General features: G+C 41.6%; 1 protein-coding gene and 1 long non-coding RNA gene across 5 annotated transcripts; one reads left to right on the forward strand and one right to left on the reverse strand.

Moving 5' to 3' along the window:
* pcgf1 (polycomb group ring finger 1) lies at positions 1–17162 on the reverse strand. 4 transcript variants are annotated; one of them, XM_064344206.1, is made up of 9 exons: positions 17007–17162; positions 14377–14482; positions 14009–14161; positions 11978–12049; positions 11703–11808; positions 7461–7509; positions 3451–3534; positions 1241–1321; positions 1–209 (listed from the first exon to the last, which is right to left on the reverse strand). In XM_064344206.1, exons 1-9 carry the CDS (start codon positions 17091–17093, stop codon positions 159–161), a joined length of 789 nt encoding a protein of 262 aa, XP_064200276.1. In that variant the 5' UTR covers positions 17094–17162; the 3' UTR covers positions 1–158. The 4 variants fall into 4 exon arrangements, with proteins under 4 accessions (XP_064200276.1, XP_064200275.1, XP_064200277.1 ...); XM_064344205.1 differs by having other exon boundaries at positions 3451–3537; positions 17007–17161; XM_064344207.1 differs by lacking the exon at positions 17007–17162 and adding an exon at positions 16839–16976 and having other exon boundaries at positions 3451–3537.
* LOC135259635 (uncharacterized) lies at positions 15730–23667 on the forward strand. Its single transcript, XR_010331344.1, has 3 exons — positions 15730–16384; positions 22150–22255; positions 23592–23667. It is a non-coding gene; the product is annotated as an uncharacterized LOC135259635 (long non-coding RNA).
* Positions 23668–24674: the final 1007 nt, after the last annotated feature.

Genomic DNA, 24674 nt, shown 5'->3' on the forward strand with positions numbered 1-24674 from the left:
TTTGTCACTTATCACAAAATTTATTATTTTTCTTTAAAGTAGAACAAGGAATAAACTAAATAAGTATATTTATATGTACAGAAATATCATTAAAATAGAATATATAAAATACAAAATATATACAGCAGAAAAGACCCTTTAAAAAAAGGGTACAGGTCCTATCTTGTCCGCTTGTCTTTGATTGTGTAGTGAAGGACCAAAGGCTGTGCCTAAAAAGAAATTTAGAAAAAAAAGAAAAAAAATCAACTGGCATACTTCATAGGATGCACAAAAATTCTAACGGAAAAATGCACGTACGTTTATGATACAATTTTTCAAGCTGGAATGCAATCATTTTAAATGCATTTCAGCAGTATGCATTACTGTATGGATCCAATGGCTATTGCAATTTATCTGGTTTTGAATTTAACATGCACCTGCCATATAAACGCACACTACCATTAACTTTACGCAATTAATTAAGATTGTTTTCTACAGTACTTACAAACATCATGAGTTTTGGCAAGCAGAGTGTTTTGAAAATCAATGAAAAGCACAAAAAAAACTGAAAAGATAAGCATAGTTGCTTGGTTTCAATGTTTAAGGTCAAGATGAAAGTGCAATGAACTTGGAATATACTGCGTGATTGCGCATTTCCGCGAATGAAGAGTCTTAAAGACGTTGACGGCACCCCAGTCCAGAGGGAACACTGTTGACAGCTTTATTTTCTTTCTGTTCGGTTTTGGTACCACTCTGTTCTACCGCCCACGCTACCAAATCAACTATTCTCAACAACTATATTTGTGATATTATTCTATTAGGGTATCATTTGTCCCTTTGTGAAAAATGTATTCTCCCTCTTTGTGTTTATTCAGTGAATTAAGTTCTATTTGTGTATTCGGCAAACACGTAGTGATATGAACAGTGGTGATAAATATGTTCACTTAATGTAAATTCCGAGGTGTGTACGCGCTTGTTATTATGCTATGGAGATTAATGAACACGCGAAGAAAAAACACGAGCAGGTCGGTGGTGTGTGTCCTCTCAATAAAACCAGCACGGGACTCTCGAGTGTTCGCTCGAAAAAAATAAACGGTAGAAAGAGCCTGGAAACGTTTGTTTAACAGAGCCCGTAATGCTATGCGTGAAACAGAGAGGAAAGATCTGCTTAAATTAGCCTCCGAACGTCCGCCTTATCCCACCCTGCACATTAAGCAGGAATGCGCCGTGAATTTCTGGCTCGGGGGTGCGAGTGCGGTACCTTGCCAAACCAGTGGGAGAGCCACAGTTGTTTCATGGTCATATGATCGGGCAGGGACTCGTTGTTGAAGAACATCTGGACCTGCAGTGGAACAAAAAGGCCATACACTGAAGGCAAGGCAAACAGCCACTAAGCCCTATTAGCTGCACCTCTTTAGTGCTCGCGGTGCACTGTCAAACGCAGTCATGTTTAACCCTCATAAAACGCTAAACTCTCATTGGGTTACAGGCAGCTATGCAGGAATCTGTAGTGCATAAAATCTGATTTTACATGATTGTACATTATTTAAATGGGTTCTGGGGTCAAAACAGATATTTTCACCGGACAGTAAGAGCATCTCCTATAACTGAGTCATAGCAGTAGAGGTTAAGGACGGTTCAGACCAATGTCTCGAATCATTGAAATAAATGATTGACAGTTTTCATCGTCGACTGAGAAGCTGATGAATGCAGAGATGTAAAAAGCATATCCATTTGGCTGAGAAAATCCCTTTGTCAGAAGATTACAATTTACATCCCTACTGTCTAATTCTGCTATTCAAATGCAATAGTGGTCATTACTGCTAACTGCCACTGAAATTCAGAAGCCAGGGAAAAGAGTGATCCTCAAGATTATGTTCAAAAGAATACATGTGCATTCTGGTTCTACCCTGGCCGTGTACAATGAACATTTTTAAATGGTGAATGACCAATTCTATTAATCCATGCTAGGCTCGTCGCCCAGGACCGATAAAACTCATCCAGAACCCGAGAGTTCGAGTCGGGCCATAATTCTGTATTAATAATTCATAATTTTATATCTGGCTCTGTTCGGTTTTTGGGTTCTTTGCAGCCCATCATTACCACAATACACTGAGCAAGCCTGCAGCTGTGCACCATCCGCTAATCCCACCCAGACGTCAGTTGCGTTTTTTTCCCAAAAAAGGACTACTGATGATACCTCAAAGCACGGTTTGAACGGATGCGTTCACTGCAGTGGGGTTCAAAAACGGGTTGGGCTTAAATGCTGCAGGCTCTGGTCAGGCTTGGGCTGAAAGTATTAGGCCCGTTTAAGGCTCTAATCGGTTTAACCAGTGGCATACAGCGTGCGAGCCTACACCGGTGTAATAATCTCCACACCATCAATACCGGTATTTCGTAATAAAAAAATAGTGCACACTACTGGTGATGTCTGTTTAAGTGGTGTTTCAGATGGAGGTAGCCACAGTGTGAAAATAGCTACTCCATGACAAGCTTAATCAGCGCTTCCTGCTGGAACCTCCGCTATCCGTATTTCAGAGCTCAGGGAAGCACGCGCTCTGTCCCGGAACACGTGATGTCAGCTGCCGCTTCGTATCACGCTGCAGCTAGGCTCACGCGCTTCACCGCAGGTCAACGGGCGGACCAGCGGACCAGCGGGGGGGGGAGCTGGTGCGTAACGACACGCTATCGTCCATTAGGCTATGGTAAACTGTGCACTGTGACAAATCCTTAGTAACGTGAGCTATGTAAACAAAATTCAATTGATTGGTTAGTTGATCCTGGACGAACGAATCCCTCCCTTCTCCAGGTGACGTGAGCACCAATCGTGCGTTGACCTGCTGGGGCTGCCGGCCGGTCAGCGCTGGCACTCGTAAGCAATGTTCATATTCTAGACCAGTGGTTCTTAACCTTGTTGGAGGCACCGAACCCCACCAGTTTCATATGCTCATTCACCGAACCCTTCTTTAGTAAAAAATAGTGTAATAATGCAGACTAGACTGAGGGGTGGACCTCTGCGGCGGAGGCTCCACCGAACCCCTGAGACCGACTCACCGAACCCTTAGGGTTCGACCGAACCCAGGTTAAGAACCACTGTTCTAGACCTAGCATTTAACAGTTGATGTAAGCTCCAGGTTTTGGGTGCATTTCACCTCAAAGCCTAAGAGGACTGAGGTATTTGGGAGAATTTTCACCATTAAGGCGAAGAGTGGTAGAGTATTCAGATATATTGCCACTGTGAAAAAAGCTAGACACAGGAACTGCCCTCAGGCCTACATAGTCTGCCATACCCATGTCGTTTTATTTGTAAATAGCACTGGCGACCGAAAAACTTAGAACGTTATTAGCTTGAAGCTGCACCTATACGTCTGCTAAAATTTCTTAATGAGCTATTTTTCCTCAGTTGCTTCAGAGTTTCTGAGTGTAAGTCTTGGCGTGCGTGGAAGCTTTTCCTGCGTGCGCTGCACTGACCTGGTTCTTCTCCACGCTCAGCCGTTGACACAGAACTCGCCTCAGGTGCCGCACCTCCGCCCTCGCCGAGCACCGAACAAACTTCTGCTGCAGAGGGAGAGAGAGGGAGGGGGGGGGACAGCCCTCGGAAAAGTTACCGCAACGTCACAGTGGCGTCAAGCCAATGTGCACGGGCCACAGTGTACACGGGCTGGTTGCACCAGGAGCGCGCGTTTCCAAACCAAAGTTTCGGGCTAAGAAGTAAATTTTGGAAATTTCAAACTCAGTTCCCATGGGACAAGACACAACACTTCGGCACTTCTACAGGGTAAAATAAATCAAAGCTGTTTAGCCTTTACTTTCCAAACCACACCTAAGGTAGCTACCCTGCTGCTCATTCTCAGATACAAAGTTTGCCTAGATTGGCTGGTCTCTACAGGTGGATCATGGAATAGGCTACAGTTTCGGAACACTGGGTTCAATTTGAGGCGTTAAAGAAGGTTAGAATAAGACCAACAAATGTTTTAAATGTATAGTTTGGGTTCCAAACACTGGTCCAGGGGAACCCCTTTGCATGCTTGCTTGGTTTCGTTCAAGCCAATCTATTCTCATAGGTTAATCTGGGTTCCATCATTTTGTGCTGAAACAGATTTACATAATGCAGGTGAGGCAGTTTGTGACCTCTTAATAATTTTCCGCTAACGATTTAGCTTCAGTAATTGGGTCTCCAGATCAGAAGATAAATCATCCCTCAATAGACATTAAAACGGTCTAATTACAAGCAATTACCAGCTCTTTATAGTTCAGGAATTGCAATTAAAGTTGGACAAAGAGCCAAAACACAAATGAGCTCTCTGGGACCAGGGTTGAGATCCCCCTGACTACCAAACTGAGATCGTTCATCCTAAATATTCCTCAATTTCAGCAAGCAGAATCTGGCTGGAAGAAAACGGGCGGCAAGGAGTCACTGTGTTCCCTTGCTCCTGGGCTGACCTGTGAGGCCACTGTTCGCCGGCGCCCTGCTTTTGATTGACGCCGCTGTCCCGCACTGCCGGGACTAATGGCGTGTGTGCGGGGAACGATCCGTTCGGGACTTCCCGGTCGGAGGCCTTTATGGATCGGACCGGGACACGCGGCTGATCCGATGACGGGGGAGGGCAAAGGGCGCGCTCGGCGGACGCGACGCCAGCGGGGGGTCGCCGACCCGCTCATCCGCTAAGTCGATCTGCGGGGGCGCGTCACGCCGCGGCCCTTAATTGCTCGCTTAGGTTCGATAATTAGCTGTAATTGGTCCCCTGTGTTCAAGGTACGTGGTAACTAATGACCGGAGGAGATGAGGGAAGATGATTGGGCCTTGCAGACCGAGGGTCTCCATTATCAGGTAGCCATGCAGAACTAAAAGTCTGTACCACAGGCTCCCATTATACATTATATTGACTGTACACTGGAAGCTCTCAACAGGCTGCAGAACCATAGGGGTTTGACTAAGGAGCTTGTCCTGAATAGAGAATGTTGCTGGTTCAAATCCTCACTAGGGCAGTACAGATGTCCAAGGTACTGAATTCCCAAAGGCAATAGCCAGTGGGATTACATGGTTAAAAAGTAAAGCGGACTTCGCACTGCTAAAGGCTTCAGATAATGCTGTGATACAATACGTCCTAGATTTTCTAATCATAGTCCTGTAGGTTTTAAAGCTACCACCCAATTAGAGAGGGACACCTGTAATGGTACCGCCACTAACAAATGTGCATCGTCTAATGCACCTGTCTTAACTACCGCTTGTATTTTTGCATAGACTGCGTTGTTGTGTTCTCGTTTGTGTTAGTGTTAATCAGTTTAACCTTCAGGGTCCAAGTTGAACTATGCGGTTGCTCCCTGCACTTGGACCGGCACTTCTCTCTAGGGTTTTCGACATACTTGCTCCTGGTTATGGTTATACACTTTGTTGTACGTCGCTCTGGATAAGAGCGTCTGCCAAATGCCTGTAATGTAATGTAATGTAATGCATCGGATTAGCCATTAACTGATGTGTGAATGTGAATGCGATTGCTTGCGCAAAACACAATGAAGAAAAGACCTGTGCTTTTATGGCCAATACAATGATAAACAGTGACCTCTACTGGCAGACATTATGATAACACCATGATTTCAGAACCAGCGAAGGGAAACATCAGACTCAAAGCTTAGAAAATTGAATTTAGTTGCAAATGTCAAATGAGTTTATGTCTGAAAGCATATTTTACACATCTGAGAATGAATTAACACTGTTTGACATTCGTATACATTACAGCTCAACTAATTAAGAGCAAATTAATTAAAAACAAATAATAATAAATGGTGTTGATGTTGTTATTATCATTATTATTATTATTGTTATTATTATATGGGTATATTTTTGGCAAGTGTATATCCCTGAATATGCTTTAAAAGGCCCTTATTTTGCTGGCATAATGCACATACCTAAAAGTACAGCAAATTTCAATCCATATTGATTTACCACTAATAATACACCACGGTGATTTCAGTTATGACAGATGTGACAGTATAGGCTGACTGCATGAATGTATCTGAAATATAGAAAAATAAATTATTTGGAGATTATTTTCCTCTTCGACTACCCTACCAGAAAGTGCTGAAATATTTAACAGGGCATGAAAGCGTTAAGAACTGAGGGGAAATGGTACTTTCACAATGTTTTACATTATTGATGGGACTTCTATAAACCACGCATTTCAATGGGCTGTTTCCCACAAGACTGTTGCTGTCTCTGAATCACCTCACAGATTTTCTGAGTGAAGTACAGCAATGTGAAAAAGAACACACACCCTCTTTCAGACCTACTTTTTTACATACATTACAAAATAACTAACCCTCTTTCAGTACTCAACGAGTCCAAACAGTAGATAAATCTATCCTCATGTGACAAATAAGAACTGTTTTTTTTTGTCTTTGTCATTATTCATTCACCCAAAGATAAGCCAACACGCAGAAGCCCTGTGAAAAAGTGCAACTGAAAGAAGAAGTACTTTCGTTTTCACATCATCGTAAATTCAAATTATGTGAGCAGCTTCCTGTTTGCATTCATGCACAGTACTTTAACACACAGTTTCAAAGGCACCGCATCAGCACAGAGACAAATATGCATGCAGTCACACACAGGACAGCATTAACGCCTCGCGTGCTTTATGAAATCCCACTGTATGTAACCTTTTGTGTTTTTATTAGAGCTCTTGCGTTTTTGGATTACACAAGGCTCCAGTGCTCGACTTCACTGGAAATGGAGAAACGCTGGCACTTCAGAGAAAATAGCTATTTGTAGACAAATATTTTTGTGTGTTACCATACTAAAAATTGCTGACTACAAGTGTGCTTACTATGAATGCCAATTGCAGGTCATTTTCAAAGTATCCCTTATCAGCTGATGCCTTTGCTGAACCGATATACTGGTTAGTCTCCACACAGTAAAACAGCAGTGGTTCCAGTAATAGGAGAAGTCATCATCACTCTCACTTTCAACATCACTGGCAATGACTGGTAGTCTACATGCAACTGCCGTATTGCTGGGAGGAACTAATGGAATCCTGACCAACTCAAGCCTTGCCTACCACTGACAGGGCAAAGCTACTGCAGTCTCCCAGTCATTGGCAGCATTTAACAGGGCTGAGGTTAAACCCTGTGACCACAGAGCCAAGCCTGTGACCATTGGGCCAAGTCTGTGACCACAAGCTCAAGTCTATGTTCACAGGGGTCAAGCTTGTAACCACAGTGTCACGTGTATGACCACAGGCCCAAGTCTATGTCCACAGGTCCAAGTCTATGTCCACAGGCCCATGTCTATGTCCACAGGCCCATGTCTATGTCCACAGGCTCAAGTCTATGCCCACAGGCCCATGTCTATGTCCACAGGCTCAAGTCTGTGACCACAGGTCCACGCTTGTGACCATAGGGCCAAGCCAGTGACCGCAGTCCCAGGTCTACATCCACAGGGCCAAGCCTAAGAGTGAAAAAGAGGCTGAACGGAGAGGCCTTACCTGTAGCGTCAGCTTGGTCTTATCTTTCCCAGCCGATGAAGACAAAGCGCTGAAAGGACAGGACAGACACAGCGTCAGCGCCATCACAGCAGCCGCCGCCCGCGGACGCGCGCAAACGAGAGCGCAGCGCAGCGGCTCCCTGGCACAGGCGCGACCGGGCGAGCAGCTGCGCGGGCATTAACGACGGGTCAGCCCGGCACGGCGAGCAGCAGGCGGCCGCTCACACAAGCCACCAGCGCCACATTATTCACGCCCGCTTGCACCGCGCCCCGATTAAAAACAAAAGCGCCGAAACAGAACGACAGCGTCGTGCCATTCATTAAAACCACACACATTTTCACCCTCCCAGCCAGTCAGTGTAGAAACATTCACAGAACGGGAGTGTATTAAAAGCGCCTGTTGGACAGCGGCGATTGGGTTACGCGTGCTGAGAAGGGGCTCGCGGCTCGGCCGGCATTTCCCCTAGCTGGGCGGAGACGGAGCGGGCGAGGTGTACCGTTACACTCCGCGCTCGGCGGAATCGCTCCCCGGATTAGGGGGCGTCAGCCGATCGATCCCAGTTTTAAATCCGAGCCGTTGCGCTTTCCTTTAACCGAATAACGAACGCGTCGGTGAGCTGAGAGATGACTAACATCTGTCTGTACCAGAAAAAATAAAATAAAATCATTCTTGTATTACGAGAGTTAACAGACTTTGACAGGGGGGAGCAGTTCAACGGAGGTGGGGCAGGAGTATTGACTGCAAATGACAAAGTTAACCGACAGTAAAATAATATACATATAATTTCTTAGGACAAAAAGGAAATGGTTGATGCATATCTTAACAGGAAGTTTGTGCACACTGACCCAGAGTCAAAAATCTCTCCAATGAAACGACAGGAAGACAAGTGACCTTGCACACTTCTTTGAAGCAGCCCAATAGCATAGCACAGATTGGTGTTTTATTGAGCACAGCTAACGCGCTTATTGAATCTGGGTGCAGATTCAACATCTCATCTTAATGGCACTTTTCGTCAGCAACAATTTGTTAAAATATAAATGATTAAAAGTAATTTCAGGACTGTCTACTATCAAACTGTCTGGCTCACAAATGTCATTTCATTTCCAAATTTTTGAGTGCAAATAAATGGTAGGAATCAGTGTCCAACAAGCTATTCTCAAAATCGCAATGCATTATTACAGTAGGCTACCAACCAGCAGGGGGTGCTGCACCACCTCCAGCACCCCTACTTCCCACACCTATACACCTGACCAATCACATACTTAATCGCTCAACTAATCAGATGTAGCTGAGAATAGAGATGGGACATGTGACCAAAATCATGCTCATTACAAAAAAAACGAAACTCCAAAAATAGTGCAGTCCAGATTGATCCCATAGGATAAAGCCATTAAAACAACACTTTGATCCTGCCTTTCAACCCAAGTTTGATATAAATTATGCAGGATTACTGCTTTACTAGCTGCTCTTTTACTGATGTGGCGAGCGAAAGGCCAATTCCAAACACCACGTTTGCTTTCGGCTTTGCTGATGGTGTTTTTAACGTCATTGATCTCGCGTGCGTGCGATCGCCCGGGCTAGCGGGACTGAGAGACGGACTCGCGTTGTTTCGCAGCGGTGGGAAAGTCGATAGCCGAGCGGGGGCCTGTTTTCTCTGCAGGTATTGATTGGCGAGCGGCTGTTTGCACAAAGTAATCACTGAGGACGGCGCTGGGGCATGGGGCTGGAGGGGGGTGGAGTCTGTCAGGCGCTGTCGTGGAATCGCGTAAAAAACACACACCAGGCCATTGATTATTCCTGTAACCGCTTTCATGAGTGGATAAGCACTGATACTTTTAATGCTAATGTCTACAGGCAGCAGTGGAAGCGCTAAGCGAGTGAGGCAAAATACAAAGCAGGTTCTTGCTATATTCCCCGTTCTGCACAGCAGGGGATGGGCACTTGCAAACATCTAGAGCGCCTGAAAACTGAGGAGTTTACAGTACAACCACAGTACAACCAACAATTTACACCCTATACACCAGATTAGCTTAGCATCTTAAAAAAAAAAAAAAAAACTTCTGTTAAAGGGGAACTTTAAAATTATCATTTTTTTGGTAAAAGGAGAAAGGGACATTACGCCCACCTTTGTTCTTTTTTTTCTTTATTAACAGACAGGTGGAAAGCAAAGAGACTGACATATTAAGAAGGGACAAAAGCTGAAAAGGGGCCGTGGGGGGATGGGGGGCGGGGCGTATATGGCTTGACAGTTGACTGCCCTATGGACTGTGCCAAGTCTTGCCAAAAATCAATTTTTGAAGGTCTTTCTGCAGATGATGCGGTAAAAAAAAAGTCTTTATAACTTGCTAATTTCGCAGATATCTATTTTCATATCCTGACTGCCCACATGGTAGGTTTCATGCTGCATTAACTTAAGATCCGGCAATTCCCAAACCCATCATTTCCTCTGAGCATGGACTGACTAAGGAAACTAACGTTGCGTCAAGCTACAGCTAAGCCGAATGAATAACATTACCGTTATGTATTTGGTGATCTTATTCTCCAAGCCGAGCACTCCCCTTGGCTTACGGTAGGATAGCACAGTAGGACAGCTGCTATAGCCTTTTTTTTGTTTTGTTTTCATTGGCTGGCAGTTAGACTACTCAGTATCAACCACCTGCTTGTTACTTCCTGAAAGTTAATCCATGTTTGCTATCCATGTAGCCACTAGCTTATATATAACCGTTTCCAAGCTAGTTTGATTTACCAAGCGTAGCCAATGGTTTGCAGTTTGCTTGTTAAAACTGGCAAAGCAATGGGCAGAAATCAAATAGTTTCGGGTGATCTGTACTTTATTGTCAATTATGAAAGATCATCTGAAGTATCTGAACACAAAAAGAATATTTCCTTTTTACATCTGCTGGTAAAACATTGTGTGCAGCAGTAACAACAAAGATCTTTGTGGCCAACCAGCAAGAAAAGGGAAGTGTTCAACAGTGGAGTCATGGTTGCTGTTTTGTTTTTTTTTGTTGTTGTAAACTCCTGCATTTGAGATAAATATTAAAGCAATCTAGCTACAATTTTACTAAAACATGTAAACTAATATGCAAGTCACACTGCTTTTAGTTAGCAAGTTGCCTGAACAAAGGTGGATCTGTGCTCAATACACTATATGTGGTTCATGAGCACAAAAAGGAATTGAGTAGTAATTCAATTTCTATCCCAGGAATTTGCATGATGTTTCGGTTTAATAAATGTTAAAAAGAACTGTGGAGCTGTGCTAGTACGGCTTGGTGTTCCAGTCAATTCGTGTTCTCAGCAACAATGCTAATAGTTGGACACTGACTACCGGTGTACAACTTTTGAATTTATTGTCTAATTGAGATTTGTCATATTAAAGTGTTGACAAGGAGGGGGATCACCTGGGATCTTCAGTTATAGTGGGGACACAGCACACAGTGTGCGTATGGGTGTGTGTGTGTGTGTGTACATGCATGTACTGTACATGATTTATTTTTTTATTTATTAATTTCAAAACCTTTCAACAATGAAAGAATACTAAAATAAAGCAACACTGAATCAGAGTGTTCCCTTTTACAGAATTAAGAATGAACATTCATCAAAAACACAGATAAAAAACCATTCTAGATATTCATAAAAAAAATTGATTAGAGTTAATTAAACTACGGGGTGGTTCGCACGCTTCCAGTGCAAGGATGAGCCCCATCGTCCCACATTAAATCAGATATATATGTGCGAGTTTGGCTTGTCGAAGAAGTGGCGGCAAAATGACAATCACATCAGGGCTTGACAAAAAGCTTGTGCATAATTTGGCGGTGGCGACTGGCAGATTTTCATATATAATAAAAGAAAACATTTTTTTTAACCAATGCTGTAGACTGGCTTTTTGACACTTTTTAATAGCCTATATCCCCTTTGAAAAGTGGTTATATTTATTTTGGCAGCTGGGCCAGTGGAAATGGACCTTGGGCAAGTAGAACACTGACTAAGTAGAAACAATACTCAAGGTCGAGCCCCGCACATGCCTTGTCTGTGATCTCCCGAATCAACATTGGAAGTTGCGAGTATAATAATTTATAATAATTGCGAGTAAAGTTTATTAAACCACAAAATAAATAAATAAATAAATAAATAAATAGGAGTTTAAGAACTTCGCACAGAAATTCAGAGAAAAGCTTAATACAAGAAAATGTTTACAGTTCACCTCAAGAGTGCAGAGAAAGACTCTAGAAGAGGAGTTACCTTTGTCTCTCCAGACAGAGCGAGATCTGTTCATCATATCTGTAGAAGTGGGCTTTCGAGTGATCAAAGCTGGTGTATGGCAGGCCTGCAGCGTCTGGTACTGCGTCTGAGAAACACACACACACACACAATCGTACACACGCATGCACACACACTGCGTTAACCCTCGTCATCCATCACAATCACATCGTAAATGGCTCAAAGCGGTCACAAAGCCCATCCTTTTTATGTTATTTGAATGCACTGCTTGTCTCAGAAAGGTTAAATCTACATACCATCCCCAGAGGGTTGGATGATTCGTTCTAGGCCACGCGACTGGTAGAATTCCTTAATTCTCTTGTCCTCACCTGGTTCAAGAAGGAAAGCATTAAAATAAGGTTGAGATTGCCGATATTAATGAGCTGTACATCAGAAAAGACAGCATCCAATGGAAAGTGCTTGTGTCACCAGCAGTTGATTCAAGATTAGCTTCTCCTCACCAAAGCCTATACAGAACCAGTAAGTGAAAATAGCAGCTGAATCAGGATCAGTTTGTGCTGACATAACCCTATACTTAACTGGCTAAGCCTGACCAGATTGACAGTCTGATGCAAGATAATTGCAACTTCTGATGCAACTTCTAAGGGTTGTGCTTAACCAATAGTCCATTAGGCAGCTGTGACTAATCATAATCTTGTGCAGGTACAGCTCTTGGAGGCAGCAATTCAGACATGATTCACTCATCCAACCTGTGTCTGGCTGCCAACCCAAAGATTCAATATTTACCAAGCATACAAAAACTAGCAAGCTAAATAGCAATGCTTGTGTCTGAAACACAAGCTAGCTCACTAGCAAACATAACTTCCATCGCTAGCTACATGCCAGTGATTTAGTCTACTGCTAGCTAGATAACCTTACGTACTTGGCCAGCTTATGTTAGACAACTAGCCAGATAGTCAACCACTCAGCTAACTAGTACACATTCTCGCTTGTCAAGAAGGAAGAAAATAACTGCTATTAGGTGCTTAATATGCAAAATATGATTTTTTTAAAACAATGACAATGGCCAACTCAAAATCATGAAACAAGATTGTATTTTTTTTATTTAGCAGTCAAATTCAATTGGCTAAAACAACCTGTACAACCTTAATCTTTACATTTCATTGTATTTCATCAACAGGAAAGTGAGCCAAGTAAAAAAAGGTGTCTCGCAGTACCTTAAAACATGGGATGTACTGAACACTACAATGAACCTCTGAAATTGCATATGAAAAAATATCTGAAATCTCCATATTTAATCACCAATCGATACTATTAACAGGGAGACCAACACAGGCACAATTGGGGCTACAGCTCAGGGGTGAGGTTGGCAAGAGATGTCTGACCTGCTAACGCCACTCTGATATATCAGCTTGCAGGAAATCAATCTCTTGCACACTTTTTTCTCATTCGGATTGGACCCCAGACGTTATATTACATTACATTCACATTTAGTAGATGCTCTTATCCGGAGTAACTTACACAGCTTAAGTGTTACATCCAGAATTTTTCCTGGCTCAAAATGAGGCACAGGTGGTGATTCCTTTGATCACCTGATTTAATCACGATCAGGAGATCAAATTTATGACATCTTCTTAGTAATGTGAATTTCACTTTTTAATGGTCAGTAACGATCAGATGATGACAGTACTGCCTTCTCTCCTGTTCCTCTTTGCAAACACTTTCAAAAAACAAAAAAAATTGTTTATTTACAGACCGTATCTACAAAACTGAAAACATTAAGCTGAAGACTTTTTCCAACATGTTGGACGTGCTTGGGTGCAAAAGAAAACAAGTTTTAGGCTACCTGTCCGAACGCAGAAAATTCAGACTGACGTCTGGTCATGCACTCCATGCATACAGTACTGTAGCGTTGCTTTCTTCTTCCGTAGCGCCTTTCATGGTGCATTGTGCTGACTATGATACAGCACCACATAGGTGTAATGCCGCCACCGCAGTTTCAAATGATAGATATCCACTGAGTGCAACGCTTGTATAATGACGTCACAAAATTCAATCACACCTGCCTCAGAATTCTCTATACCGGAACAACCCAGACATCCATTGATACAGCTAGATATTTACTGAAACAATTTAGGTTCAGTACCTCAAGGGTGAAATGGCAGCACCCCAACTGTGAATGAAACCTGCTAAGTCAAGTCGAGTTGCCTACCTATACAGTCACCCTAGACTTCTATCTCTAGACTGCTGGGTATTGAGGCTGGTGCTGCCTGGACCAATGAGTTCAAAAATTAAATAAATAAAACAGTGTGGGAGACTGTACTTACTCTCCTGCAATCCTGGGACCAGTTTATAGACAATGTCCTGCATAACTCTGTCCAGCTTCAAATTTAACAGGGGTTGTGTTTCATGGATTTTGATGTTGCACATTGGGCAATATTTGCTCGTCTGGAGGTATTTCACAATACAGCTCTTGCAGACTGCAGTGGGAGAGAAAAACAGGAATCATGTCACTGGCAATATCTGGGTATATTAGAAGACTTTAGAACATAACACGATTTAATAAAGGCAACAGCCCATTCGGTTCATCTAGGCTCATTATTTCCCCACCAATATAACAGGACAGCATCACCCGGGACCGATTTCCACACATATCGCTGCTTGGATAAGTACAAAACGCTGATTTCACACTTACATGTATGCAAGCACTCTGTGATGGTTGTGGCATCGATGAAATACCCTGCACACAGATAGCAAACAATGTGCTCGTTCAGGTCTTTGATTTTCAATTTGACTTCTTCCTGAATGAAAACGACAAAAATATTTCAAAAAGTGAATCTGACGATTAGCACACTGCTGATAACATCACATGTATGGGTAAAATGTAAAATAACTCGTCAACCTTGGATCAAAGAACAATACATCGGCACGTGTGTGATGGTAAAACCAGTTACAAAAGGTGTGGAACATGATTCTGTACTTTACATGCTTAAGTATTGCATCACCAGAACCACATACATGCAATTCAAACAACATTAAGTTACATAACAAATGTACCATTCTTCATTATTTCATGACCTTCAGATAGCCACAAGTTGCTACATTGGACAAATCCAAATTAATTTTTTTTTTTTGTTTAGTTCACTGTATGTGGAAATAATTTAGTGCTTGATTTGGAATGCAAATATATTGTAATGTGTTCACATTTACCCAGACATTACAGGCATTTAGCAGACGCTCTTATCCAGAGCGACTTACACAGCAGTTACAACGACTTACAGACGAAACACCAAAGCTGGAAATGCATAAAGCATTCAGTGGAATATTTAAAACAATCAATCAAATAACTACTAGCCCTTTCAAAATCACGTATTCACTTTTCTTGACTGTCAATTTGCATTAACTTATTTGAATGCAAGTGAAGGTCTTTGGCTCAGACCAAATCAGTGACTAAACAAAAACCACACTTCCAGATACCAATAACCATCAACTGGCCCTTTGGGTACTATGCTCAATGAACATAAGTTACAGACTAAGGAGTGTTGGTTTTGGTTCATGCGATATTGACATATGAGAAAATAAATAATTTCAGCACTGGAGGCAGGACGACGGCGACGACGAAGAAAGGGAAGAAACGGTGTTTACAGTTTTACTTGGTGGTGGAGTCAAATGTGAAGTATATGCTTACAAAAGGTCTGACCGGTATACTGAGAAATACGTATTTCTCCGCGCATGTTGCATTTCTGTATTCTCCGTCACCGTGTAACGTGTACAACCGGCAACTGACAAAGTACTCGAAACATTCTCAGTAAACAATATCGAGTAACGCTGCTCACGCTTACGCTTTCTTGAAGCATAAGTTAATTTTACCTTCAAAGTAAAAAGTAAATAAATAAATCGGTAAAAATTTAAGTAGCTCGTTATTTTGCGCATGCACAACTGGGCAGCCAGTTGCTAGGGGAGGCAGATGTGTGATAAACCTGAAATTGCAACACATTTATTTGCGAAATACGCGACTTCTCGTTATTTTGTATCATGTGAATGAAAACGGTCTCGTGTCATATCGCCTTCTGAAATTCCCCAGACCTGCAGGTGGCTGCCAGGCACGGTCAAGAACGGAACCCCAGCCTCCCAAGTTTACAACCCACCAGCCGCCACGGTCCAGACTGACCTATTTAAAGCCAACGGACACATTCCAGGCTATTCCGGAGTGAATCTATAAGGCGCGCCTCAGAGCAACGTTAGTTTACAATACAACTACTGCCTATAAAACCAGACCTATCCAGAAGTTATAAAACTGATGTTTTTCTGGCTAGGATCAACTGACCTAGGTAACGTTAACACTGTTATCCCGTTACATAGCCGGGTAAAGGCCCTTCGAAAAAGCCACAACTAACTTCGCGCATCACGTCCAATATTGTGCGCTGGGGTTGTCGACGGGAAGCGCACACGTTTTTGTTAGCAACATTAGCTTGTGTCTCTATCGCAAAGAACACGGCCATCGTATAAAGTATTTTATTATCTAAGTTAGCGTCCGTTGTCGTAACTGATAAGATAAACCGATTTAGAGCTGTACTCGCGGAAATAGACGAGAATGAGATTGGCCGGACGACTGTAACGTTATCGCAAGCAATGCTACAGCGTGACCGACTGCGCTGTCAACCAAGACAGAAAAAAGGAAGGACAGCGCTGACTGTGCGAAGGTTAGACTCGCTTTTGTGTTTCGGGTAGACTACATTTCCACGAAATTCTCGCTTGTAAACAATGTCATGTTTGTAAAATATTGACGCTGATACATCCACGATGACAAACTAATAAATGTGACCATGTTCATGATTGTTGCGTGCGCTCAGCCACCTTTTTTGTTTAATTAACGCTAGCTTGCTAGCTAGCTAAGGGGTTCGCAAGGACTAGTGCACTTGCTTTGCACTGCCAGCGTTCGGTAGTTTAGGTATCAACGTTAGGTACCACATTTTCGCGTAGTTAAAACTGTGATATCTGCGAAATGATTTTTATTAAATAATGTGCTACTACGTTTCAACTTCCATTGATTAAATAGTAGCTAAATCCTATCTGAAAATTTTGACCAAGACCTCACTGCGCAGTTCTCGCAGTCCATCGAGGGAGAAGAGTCGGCAGTGAAACTCTACCACTCACGCCTGCGCAGTTACGGGGTACAACTCCGCGGTCCATAGCTCATCCGACACGAACAGACATGCATGCGCTGCCGCCTTTTGCCTTCTATTTATACCAGGAACGTAAGACTCTAGACCACCCGACTGACTGTAGCGGAGCATAGGAATAAAGAAAGTGTCCAGGACATACCTCATTTCTCAACGGGTCGAGCTTATAGACGGACTGCAGTTGGTTTCTCAGCCGCATAGCTATCGCCATCGGTCCCTGCGCCGCCATCTTTGGCACTTTTGGGCTCACTTCCGGATGAGTGTGGTGTTGTCATAACAACTCATAGCAATCTGCTCGAGATGAGAAGTGCTCACCTCGGTTCGCGAAGGTGGCAGGCCCGCTAGAATGCTTGATTGCTATTTGCCTTTCGAATTTTAGCTGAATACATTTTTGCCATTTTTGAAGAGTTACTGCAAGAAGCACATTTTTCACATTAAGATGTTTTTTCCCCCCAGCGTGCAGCCGTGTTCACATCATTGGAGGATATTAATGCGTCCCCAATTTGTGTGTGAGTGTGTGTGTATTTGTGCGTGTGTTTCATTACAGTTTTAAAGCTTAGACCTCTAGACGAATGTTCATTGCAGGGACAGTGCATGGTATAGAACTGCCACCATCAGGCCTACAGCATGAACAGAATTGACAAGGAGCCCCTCATTATATGTAATGGTCACCCTTGATAAAAAATAATACCAAATGAACATCAAAGGTAATGAGATATGTAATATTCAAAATTATATTAGAATCATATCAGAATTATATGTAAATATGTGGTTGTGGAACATCTGATTCCAAAACCAGGGGCATTAATATGGATTTGGTTCCCCCTTTGCTTCTTTAACAGCCTCCACTCTTCTGGGGAGGCTTTCCTCTAGATTTTGGATGACTGCAGGGATTTGCGTCCTTTCAGCCACAAGAGTATTAGTGTGGTCAGGCACTGATTTTGGGTGATCTGTCTGTCTGTCTGTCTATTTCCTATAGGAGAGGCTGCTTGCCAATGGGTTTGAGCCTCATAGTATCTCAAGCCACCAATAGCTGCATCACTCACACAATTTACTCAAAATGAGCAAAAGTGATGATTTTCTGATGAACCACCTTTGCTACACTCTCAGAAAAACAGGGTTCTTGTCTCCCCAGGGTAACTCATTTTAGTTCTTTATGGAATCCTCTATGGTGGGTGTGAATAGTGTGAAAGCTCCCAGATAGCTAACTGGAAAATTCTTGACATCCCTAAGTCAGTCATTTAATCTGAATCCAACTGAACATGCCTTTCATCTGATTTTACAGGAGCCTCACTCAGTAAACATAGCCTACAGGACAAAAAAATTCAAAAATCGTTTTTGTTTTCTTTATTCTGTAATAATTACAGCTAGGCTAATTCTAATACTGGCTGAAACCATATTTCTTTTTCCAAGAAAGATGTCTGCAGCACCGAGAAAAAAGTTTGAAGTTGATTTACGAAAACAGTAAGATTTGACGTGTTCTACTGAAGCTGGGCCCAAGTGTCCCCAAAACCTCTCGAAAATAGCACCAAACCAAATTAGAATATTGTTAACCTCTTTTTTTCCCAACTATCTTCTACTTCCAGAAGTGAAGTCTATCAAGGGTGTTTCCCTGTGGAACCACACAAACCACATTCCCTCTTTTTGGCTTAGCCCTGTATTTCAGTCAAAGGGTGTCCATTTGGAGAACTTCTGGACAGAAAACCTATTCATAATGGTTTCTGATCACACACACTAACTTCAAATCACTTGGTTTATCCTTTCTGCGCCCTCAGGTCTACTTGTGCTCAACTGCCAGGTGAAGGAGAGGGAGGGGGAATCAGCGGTAGTAGTAATTTGCATATACAAACAGTGGTTGTATGAAATGAGGCAGAGCCACAGGCACTTCTAAAGACAGTGACTGACATTTTTGCATACGCCCCATTCTTGAAGCACAATATTTACTAAATGTAATACTATAACAACTGATGATAAAAAATAAATAATAATTAGCCAAATACACTGAACAAAAATATTAATGCAACAATTATCATTTTCGAAGATTTTATTGAGTTCAAAGGTAATGAACGTAAATCAGTGAACTGAAATAGATTCATTAAGCACTTATCTATTGATTTCATGTGATTGGGGATACAGATCTGCATTTGCTAGTCACAGATTCAGCAAAAAAGAAGATACCATGAAATGAACAGAATACCGATCAGTATCTTGTTTGACCACCACTTGCCTCATGCAACGCAACACATCTCCTTCGCATTGAATTGATCAAATTGTTGATTGTAGCCTGTGGAATATTGTCCCACTCCTCTTCAATAGCTGTACAAAGTTGTTGGATATTGGTGCGAACTGAAAAACGCTGTTGTATGTGCCGGTCTAGAGCATCCCAAACATGCTCAATGGGTGACATGCCTGGTGAGTATGCAGGCCATGCAAGAACTGGGACATTTTCAGCTTGAGGAATTGTGTACAGATCCTTGCAACATGGGGCCGTGTACTGTCATGCTGAAACATGAGGTGATGGCGGTGGATGAATGGCACAGCAATGGACCTCAGGATCTCATCACAATATCTCTGTGCATTCAAATTGCCATGAATAAAATGCACTTGAGTTCTCTGCCCATAGGATATGCCTGCCCATAACAACACCCCACCACCACGGGTCACTCTGTTCACAACGTTGACATCAGCAAACTGCTCACCAACCCGACGCCATACACGCTGTCTGCCATTTGCACTGTTCAGTTGAAACTGTGATTCATCAATGAAGAGCACCACCGCTATCCAACATGCCAGTGGCCATCGAAGGTGAGCTCTTGCCCACCATGTCGATTGTGACGCCAAACTGCAGGCAAATCAAGACCCCGGTGAGGACGTCGAGCACGCAGTCGAGCTTCCCTGAGACAAACATCCATTTCTGAAATTACGTGGCTTGTGGAGAAATGAACGCCCATTACTCTGGCAACAGCTTTACAGGACATTCCTGCAGTCAGCATGCCAATTGCATGATCTCTTAACTCATGATGCATCTGTGACATGGTGTTGAACAACACAAAACTCAACATTTTAGGGTGGCCTTTTATTGACCCCATCATAAGGAACACCTGTGTAATGATCATGGCTTTTAATCAGCATCTTGATATGCCACACCTGTGTAGGAGATGGATTATCTTGACAAAGGAGAAATGCTAGCTAACAGTGATATAAAAAAAATTGTGGGCAAAATTTGAGAGAAATAAGATCTTTGTGCACATAGAACAGATCTTTGAGGTATTATTTAAACGCATTAAAAATGTCAGCAAAATTGAAAGTGTTGCGTTTATATTTTGTTCAGTGTAGTTCTCTGCAACCCTAGTTATCAAAACTTACAAAGGTTTCCCAAAGTGTAAAATGAGGCAGCTCATGTCTTTCACCAACTACAATTTGTCTTTTATCATCACACGTAGGCACAAATACACACGTGAGCAGTAGTGTTCTCTACAATAACTCAATTGATTGGGCTGTGCTTAGTCTGCCCTTTCATCTTAGACCTGTCCAGTACGATAAAAACTTGCCAGGAGTTTCCTTCCACTGGTGTAGCTCATAGGGTCATAGAGATACGCAAGGGTCCTTACCACAACAAGGTGACAGCCTCAATTCACAAACTATAACAATAATAGTGTCATTTATCACTATACATTGTATGTATGTAAAATATATAGATCCTTTCTATGTGCTTTTGGAATAAGTACAATTACTAATCTAGCAATAATACAAATATCATTGAAAAACATGTATTTTGCCCTGAAACTGGCCACAGATTTGCTGAAATGGACAGTTGGGGTCAAATGCACACACATTATACAACATTAGTCACATAAAGCACATATTTATGACTAGCGCATATAGAAGCCGAATAAACATACAGAGCACAATCCCAATCATAAAATAGCCTGCTTTTCTGCCTAAAACCTGGAAGATGACTGAAATACTAATACAAATGAAATTGCATAACATAGAAACACAACTAATAGTAAAATACGTAAACAACTAATATAAACAGTTCAGGCTCACAATTCCTGAAGAGGATTCAAGCTGTCTTTGTGTACTGCTGCTTCTACAGAGTTGAAGCTCTCCCATCCAGTCACTATCATTGTTGCTACTGTCGTTCTCCAGTTCCTTAAATGCTTTGTTAGAACTCTTCATCTTTTGCTTGCTTGTCATGATTTGGCTTTTGCAAGCATACACCGATGAATAAAGCCCTTATAAACAATAGATGGCTCGTGCACAAAGCTCAACCTGCCTAAATGTTCTCTGCAAAACCGTCCTCTTGCAAGTTGCTGGATACACAATAAAATATCTCAGTGATTATTTCAGCTAGAAGGAAGCTGTAAAATAATTTTCAAAGCTGCAAAAATGATATTGAAGTTTGCAAGACTGTTCGATGGCTGTAACACATAACAACGTTTCCAAGGGCTGGAGTCATGATGGGTAGATCAAAGAAAGGGTGGATTTGTTCAGGTAGGACCTTGATTTCAGGTGATTTGGCTCAGCACTGGAATGTCTGATTGAAGCACTCCTATAAAGGCATTCAGCTCAATGGAAAATAATTCACCGACTTTTCCTAGCCTATATGCAATTAGTGGATTCATTTGTTTTGGCTCAGGGGGTAATTAGTTCATGTAAATCCCAGTAGAAAAGGATTAGCACCTGTTTGTCTTGTAGCTGGCTTTTATTTTTTGGATTATAAAAGAGTAATCATCAACCTGGGGTGTCAATTTCAGCCCTCCTTTGGGGGGGGGGAACTACCCTCTTATTTCTTCTGTTATCTCTAGTGGTTTTACCCATCAGGACGTGGGTTTTTGCATCTAAGCTTTGCAATGGTATACAGGTTAATGTGCTATACTTTGAATCAATGACCAATGAAAGCAATAATTTAAGGCAATGTTAGATTCCGGTGTATAATTTCATGGTCATTGTTCTGTAATATGTTGTTAAATTTGAATGGATGCACGTCACATGCCCCGATTCTGATAGCTTATTCACAGGAGAAAATATCTTTATTGCTTATTATAAGGAAATATTTCCTTAAATGATCACATTATCTGAAAACATGTTTTATGTTATATGCCATTGTGCGTTCACATTTGGATAGCCATGTTTCTGTTTGCAAGTAACCAGCTGAGTCTGTGTAACTATATATAGAGGGTTGGAGAGCTCACTGTTTACAGGTCACTATCAGTGGCATGAGTGATTAACCTTCCTATTGACCATCCATCCATTATCTAACTTGCTTGTTCTTGGTCAAGGTCGCTGGGGTTGCTGGAGCCCATCGGGAAGACACGGGAAGAACATACGAGCTCCACACAGAAAGGCCCCAGCCAGGATTCAAACCCAGGACCTTCTTGCTGTGAGGTGACAGTGCTACCCATCCCCTTCCTATTGTGTTAGGGTCAATTTTGCTCCATTTTCAAGTTATGAAAAGAACAAAAGAACCATCTTGTTTTATTTTTTTTTTAATTTTTATATTGGAACTAGACTTCATGATATCCCCAAGAATAATTATAATTATATAAACAATTAGTGAAAATTAGATGAATTGGTGTTCACCGTTACATTGAATGAAAGTCTGAAAGTCTCTATAAAATATTAAAACCTTCCGGGTCAATTTGACCCACACGAAAGGTGTGTGCCAAATTTCCACACAATAAGGTTAAACTTTTCTACAGCAATGTCAGTATTACAGAAGAATTATGTACCTAGACATATAATGTCAGTAGGTGGCGCCATGTATGCAAAAATTGAGCCATATCCTAACAATGTGAACACAGTTTCACTGGTAGAGAAAGGCTTCTGCATTACCTTTGCATTAACTAGGATACAATTAAACTGTGATCAACAACATATCTATTAGACTTTCTATTTTCACATTATACTACAGGCATGTGTTCATTGGACAGATTGCTTTTTCAAAAAGTTGAAGTTATGAAAACACGTCATTCAATGTCCTAACTGAAATTGTCCTTAGAACATTGCATAAATAATGTTAGGCACAGCAGCTTATGCAGCCTAAACTGATCCTCTATCAAGGTTTTACTCATGTACTTCACTTTACAAACTGGCTTCACCTCATACATCTGTGTAATAAAAGCCCTAGACATTAGATTGTAACTCCAGGAGTATGGTTATGTTGTGGAATTTGATTTCACTTGCCCAGCTAAGCATGATAAATTTGGCTGGCTTTCTAAAAGGTGTCCTTGGCCTAAAAAACGAATCCTGTTACATTGTCAGCACATTGTACCAGGGAATTTAACCCTCACTGAGATTATTTAAAATTGATGGACAGTTCATTTTATCAAATCATTTTGAAATGTTGTGTAACTTGCTCTGGATATTGTATATTTTCAAAACAAAATGCTCCTGTATACATGTAAATAAATACGCATGCTTTTTATATCCTGCAATAACATGAATGATAATATGACCTAAAGGGGCATTCCAATTTCACTGGGTTATTGTAAAACCCTAATAGCATTAAAAACATTATTATGTTTTTAAAACATTATCCCTTTGATTTCAGTCTTAATACATCCAAACTGAATTCATCATTTGTCATTTTAATATACTACAGCATAATTGAAACAAGCATGTTTTGATAGGAAGGACACTTATCTTTCAAACACAATAAACAAGCAGTTATTAATTTCCTTCATTGTGTAGATTATCATTATAACATATATCATTATAACAGGTGGATGAGACCCATATCTATGTAAACTGCAGTCACTGCCCTGACTAGAAGAGGAACACTGTTGGCAAGTGCTGTGCGACTCTTCAATTTCTATTTTTAATTTTTTTTTATTTTTTTTTTTATTTGGGGTGCGGGGGCGGGGGCGAGGGGTGAAACGTGGTGGGTTTTTGATCTTATTGGGTTGTTTTGCATAACTGGTCTGTGGTTCTTGTTAAGTTCAAAGGAATTGTGAACAGTGAACAATCAAGAACAAGACATTTTGGTCAAAAACTTGGTTCAGAAGGCTTGAACTTGGCAACAAATGCATACTGCCATCATGACTGACTGATTTTCATTCTCAGTTATTACTTCTAATTTTAATTTACGGTATTTGCCATTACAACGTGTTTGTGCTCTATAGCACCACCGTTGGGCCAATTGCTGAAATTCATAATACAAAATTGTCCTTTTATTGCATACTCACATTAAAGTACTTTAAAAAGTTATTTTTGTAGGTTTTTTAAACATTATTTTTTAAGTAAATCTTCTTGCTCCCAGGTTCTTCTTACCTTTTCTGCTTTAGGGTCCCTTCAGCCCTTTCAAGTACTGTACAAGTAACCTTTTTTAATGATACATTTTTATGATAATGTAATGGTATTCCATGTCAAATTTTTTGGTCTAGTAGTGTTTTTCCCTTCTTTTTTCTTTTTTTCTGTATTTTGTATGTCATGTTATTTTCATATTTTCTGTGTTTCACTGTGGCTGTCTCCGATTGAAATATGAAAGTAGAAAAAGAATTGAGGCAGTAATAAATAGAAAATCTCACCTGATCACCTCATCACCCAACACATTTGCCTGTTGACCAATAATATGAGATCATGGGGAGCAAGGGGGCAGGTTGGTGGTCCCAAGCAGCTATGAGTAGTTGTAGTTCCTGTGTTAATTACATCGACCACCAGGGGGCGACAGAAGAACGTGTGTCGTCAGATTGACTGTGATTTTGTTCACTTTACCTTGCCTTATTTCCGAAGCTTGATTGCTGTTTTGGTAGCGTTGGCTCCAATGAACTGTAGTGGTTGGCTCACATGGTCACAAATAGCTTCT

Source organism: Anguilla rostrata, chromosome 7 (assembly GCF_018555375.3).
Source record: "Anguilla rostrata isolate EN2019 chromosome 7, ASM1855537v3, whole genome shotgun sequence".
Taxonomy (NCBI): domain Eukaryota; kingdom Metazoa; phylum Chordata; class Actinopteri; order Anguilliformes; family Anguillidae; genus Anguilla; species Anguilla rostrata.

Excerpts from the sequence above, each read along its gene's own strand:
- pcgf1 (XM_064344205.1), bottom strand. The coding sequence starts at position 17,093 with ATGGCGGCGCAGGGACCGATGGCGATAGCTATGCGGCTGAGAAACCAA. Across the intron at positions 3,538-7,460 it reads AGACCAAGCTGACGCTACAG|CAGAAGTTTGTTCGGTGCTC; the intron begins GTAAGGCCTCTC and ends CTCCCTCTGCAG. Across the intron at positions 1,322-3,450 it reads TGAGCGTGGAGAAGAACCAG|GTCCAGATGTTCTTCAACAA; the intron begins GTCAGTGCAGCG and ends GTTCCACTGCAG.